The following is a 2,930-nucleotide window of genomic DNA, read 5'->3' as shown; positions in this document are numbered from 1 at the left end:
TATATTGAGACAGAATTGCAACTGACAGAATGTGTGCTGTAGCACAATACTACAATGTTTTTTTCAAAAGCAAATCATGGAGACATTTTAATCATCCACGATCAAAACTCATGACATCGCACGCCCCTAGTGTTTCCCAAACAGTTTTACAACCGCCCCTTAGGTAGCCCTAAAAACAAGCCACTAATTCAGCCAAAAGTTGACACATAAGACCCAAGGGGTCAGGGTTTTTGGCTGGTTAGCACTGTCCTGTTATATGCACCTAGTAGATGCCATAACTACACTATTATGGTTCCAAAAAGCAGCTTTCTCTATTGATGGCAATTCAAAAGCATGCATTCATTCACTTAATAGTTTTTTTTATTATTATTATTATTTTAAGGTCAAGTAAATAGGACAGTTTTGTTAGGTATGATGGTTTTTATTCATTACATAATTTCCGCACTTCCATTTATGATGATTGAATCACTAGAATGCTAGGTGAATGCTAGAATAGAGTCTGCAGTCTTCAGCCTCCTTGATAGTGCGTCCACCTCCCATGCCAGAGACCCAATCGGAACGAGAACGAGGTGTGGCGGAGAGGACCCGGGGGAGAGGGGTTACATTGGTGCCGTGACCCGGATGGGAGTGAGGCTTAGGAGGGTGAGTGTAACGGAGGCCAGCGAGTAAGTGCTGTGCAGGTAAACCTCACTCCCCTGATGTCAAGAGGCTATAGTCTTTAGTCTCCTTGTTAGTGCGTCCGCCTCCCATGCCGGAGACCCACTGGGCAGAGAGGACCCGGGGGAGTGGGGTTACATATGGATAGATTAAGGCAGCAGCTATTTACACTAAGTGCAAATAGCATATGTTCTTAGTGATAGATGCTATTTACACTAAGTGCAAATAGCAATGGATTCTATTTATACTAAGTGAAAATAGTATTTTTAACAATATGCTATTTACACTAAATGCAAATAGCGATAGATTAAAATAGCTGGACTTTCTGCTATTTATACTACTTATTGCAAATAGTGGCAATTATCTGCACCTCAGTATTATAGTACATTATAAAACAGTATGCAATAATAACGTATTGAGTGTAAATTATAATTTAAATTCAAATTATTAAATAGATGCCACCTTATTGGGACAATAAAGCCCTCCCTACACGTACCCTAACCCTACCCGATACTTTATTTTGAACTTTTTGATAATTTCCTTCATTTTTATTGAAAATAAATGCCTTTCCGATGTGATATGAGATTTGAAAAGGGAGAAAAAAGGGTCGATCTCGTCAAAAAAAAAAAAGACTACGTTACGCGCTTTACCATCTACGCTACTGGAGCTAACAATTGATAGCCGTTTTTTTTATAGTGTTGACTAGCCCTATCACACGTTTGTGGGTGGAGCTAGTGTAAATAGCTGCTGCCAACAAGGCTATAAATAGACACTCCGATAGATTAAACAACTGTCCTAATGTAACATCCTCTGCTCTACCATCTGAGCTATCGAATGTTGAGGAGTGCCATGACCCTCACAGGAACACGTCAGAGATACAGAGATACAGCGTAGCCACACACTCACCCACAAACTAAGTTGATTTGGAGCAGTGAGCTGGCCTGCCATGAACCGAGCAGACAGCAGCTGTTCCAGTGTAGCCAGCATACCCGTACTCCAGCTGAACCAGCCCTAAACAAATCAATTCCCACCAACCAGCAGGAGCAGCCAAACTCAATCCAATCCATCTGAATTAGAACTTCAAATACTGCCTATATGAGGTGACAGCACTACTGTTTGCTTTTGATTTGATATGCATATCTTCTCTGACTTCGGTCAATTTGGATTACGTTTACTTGATTTAATGTTGCAGAACGAAGCAACAAAGCCTACTGGTTTTGGGTTTTATTTAAAATTCATGTCATGGTACGCTGATGCTGTGCGCGAATCAGTATGGCCTAATTACAACTTCAGTGATTACTGCAAATTTTAATTAGCGGAAAACAAGACATGGCACAATGAATTCCTCCCCAGATCCCCACAGAATTTCAAGAGTTCTATTTTCTCTTCCCCCAAAAAACACAAGTCTCTAGTGTGTTTGTGCGTGTTTCTCTCTATGCTTTGGGTCAGTTATTTTGAGTAGGTCTCCTGAGGCTAGAAGCAAAGCTTATCCTTTACTGAACCTCCTGTTTAATTCTGACATTAACCCATATGGACTGGAGCTCCTCAGTAGTGGGGATCTGGATTCTTGTTACACAAACTGACGAAGTCTAATACACTATGTTTTCTGCATTATCCAAACCACCAGGATGGTGATTAAGGAAAAAAGGCCAAGTTTAGCACCCTTTGACACTCATACACTCACATGCAGAAGGAAAACAACTCACTGATGCCACCTTATGGACCATTTGGGCCATTGCAAAAGGGGGTTATAGGTTATCATGGTGTAAGGACAGGAGAATGTGTTACTTACCTCTATTGCCACCACAATGAGGATCATCTCAGTCTCTGATTCAGGGAAGTACGCTTTCACTTGTGAGGACAAACCAATCAAGGCACAGTTGGTCACCACTGCGATAATGCTCATCGTCTCGAATGCCAACTGGAAGAATAAAAAGATCAAATGTTAGTTTTGTTTTTGTTTGTTCATGTGTATGTGTGTTTGTGTATGTGTGTGTGTGTGTGTGTGTGTGTGTAACAGTGTTATTATTGTTAAATACAACTCATTGAAATAAGGTTTAAATAAAATAATATATAAAGATGAGATGAAATACTAAATACTTCAATTTAAAAAAAAAAATAAAGTTTAAGTGGCAGTATTAAAATGACAAAAACCTTTTTAGAAACAGAAGTAGAAATATTAAAATAAAATAAAAAAATGGCAAAGGCACATAACAATAATACTAATACACCTATTGGTCAAGAGTAATAAACCATTGTTTTATTATTAATTA

At 39.1% G+C, this 2,930-nt stretch overlaps 1 protein-coding gene across 1 annotated transcript in view; it reads right to left on the bottom strand.

Annotated features, from left to right (window-relative positions):
* Positions 1 to 2,559: 2,559 nt before the first annotated feature.
* Positions 2,560 to 2,930, bottom strand: part of LOC107579077 (anoctamin-10-like) — a 2,905-nt gene continuing 2,534 nt past the window's right edge. Inside the window, exon 4 of the mRNA XM_016264953.1 lies at positions 2,560 to 2,578. Coding sequence (XP_016120439.1) covers positions 2,560 to 2,578 — 19 coding nt within the window. The remainder of the gene's footprint in view (positions 2,579 to 2,930) is intronic.

Source organism: Sinocyclocheilus grahami, unplaced genomic scaffold, assembly GCF_001515645.1.
Source record: "Sinocyclocheilus grahami isolate Dianchi unplaced genomic scaffold, SAMN03320097.WGS_v1.1 scaffold14005.1, whole genome shotgun sequence".
NCBI classification, from domain to species: domain Eukaryota; kingdom Metazoa; phylum Chordata; class Actinopteri; order Cypriniformes; family Cyprinidae; genus Sinocyclocheilus; species Sinocyclocheilus grahami.
This window is presented reverse-complemented; position numbering and strand designations above follow the sequence as displayed.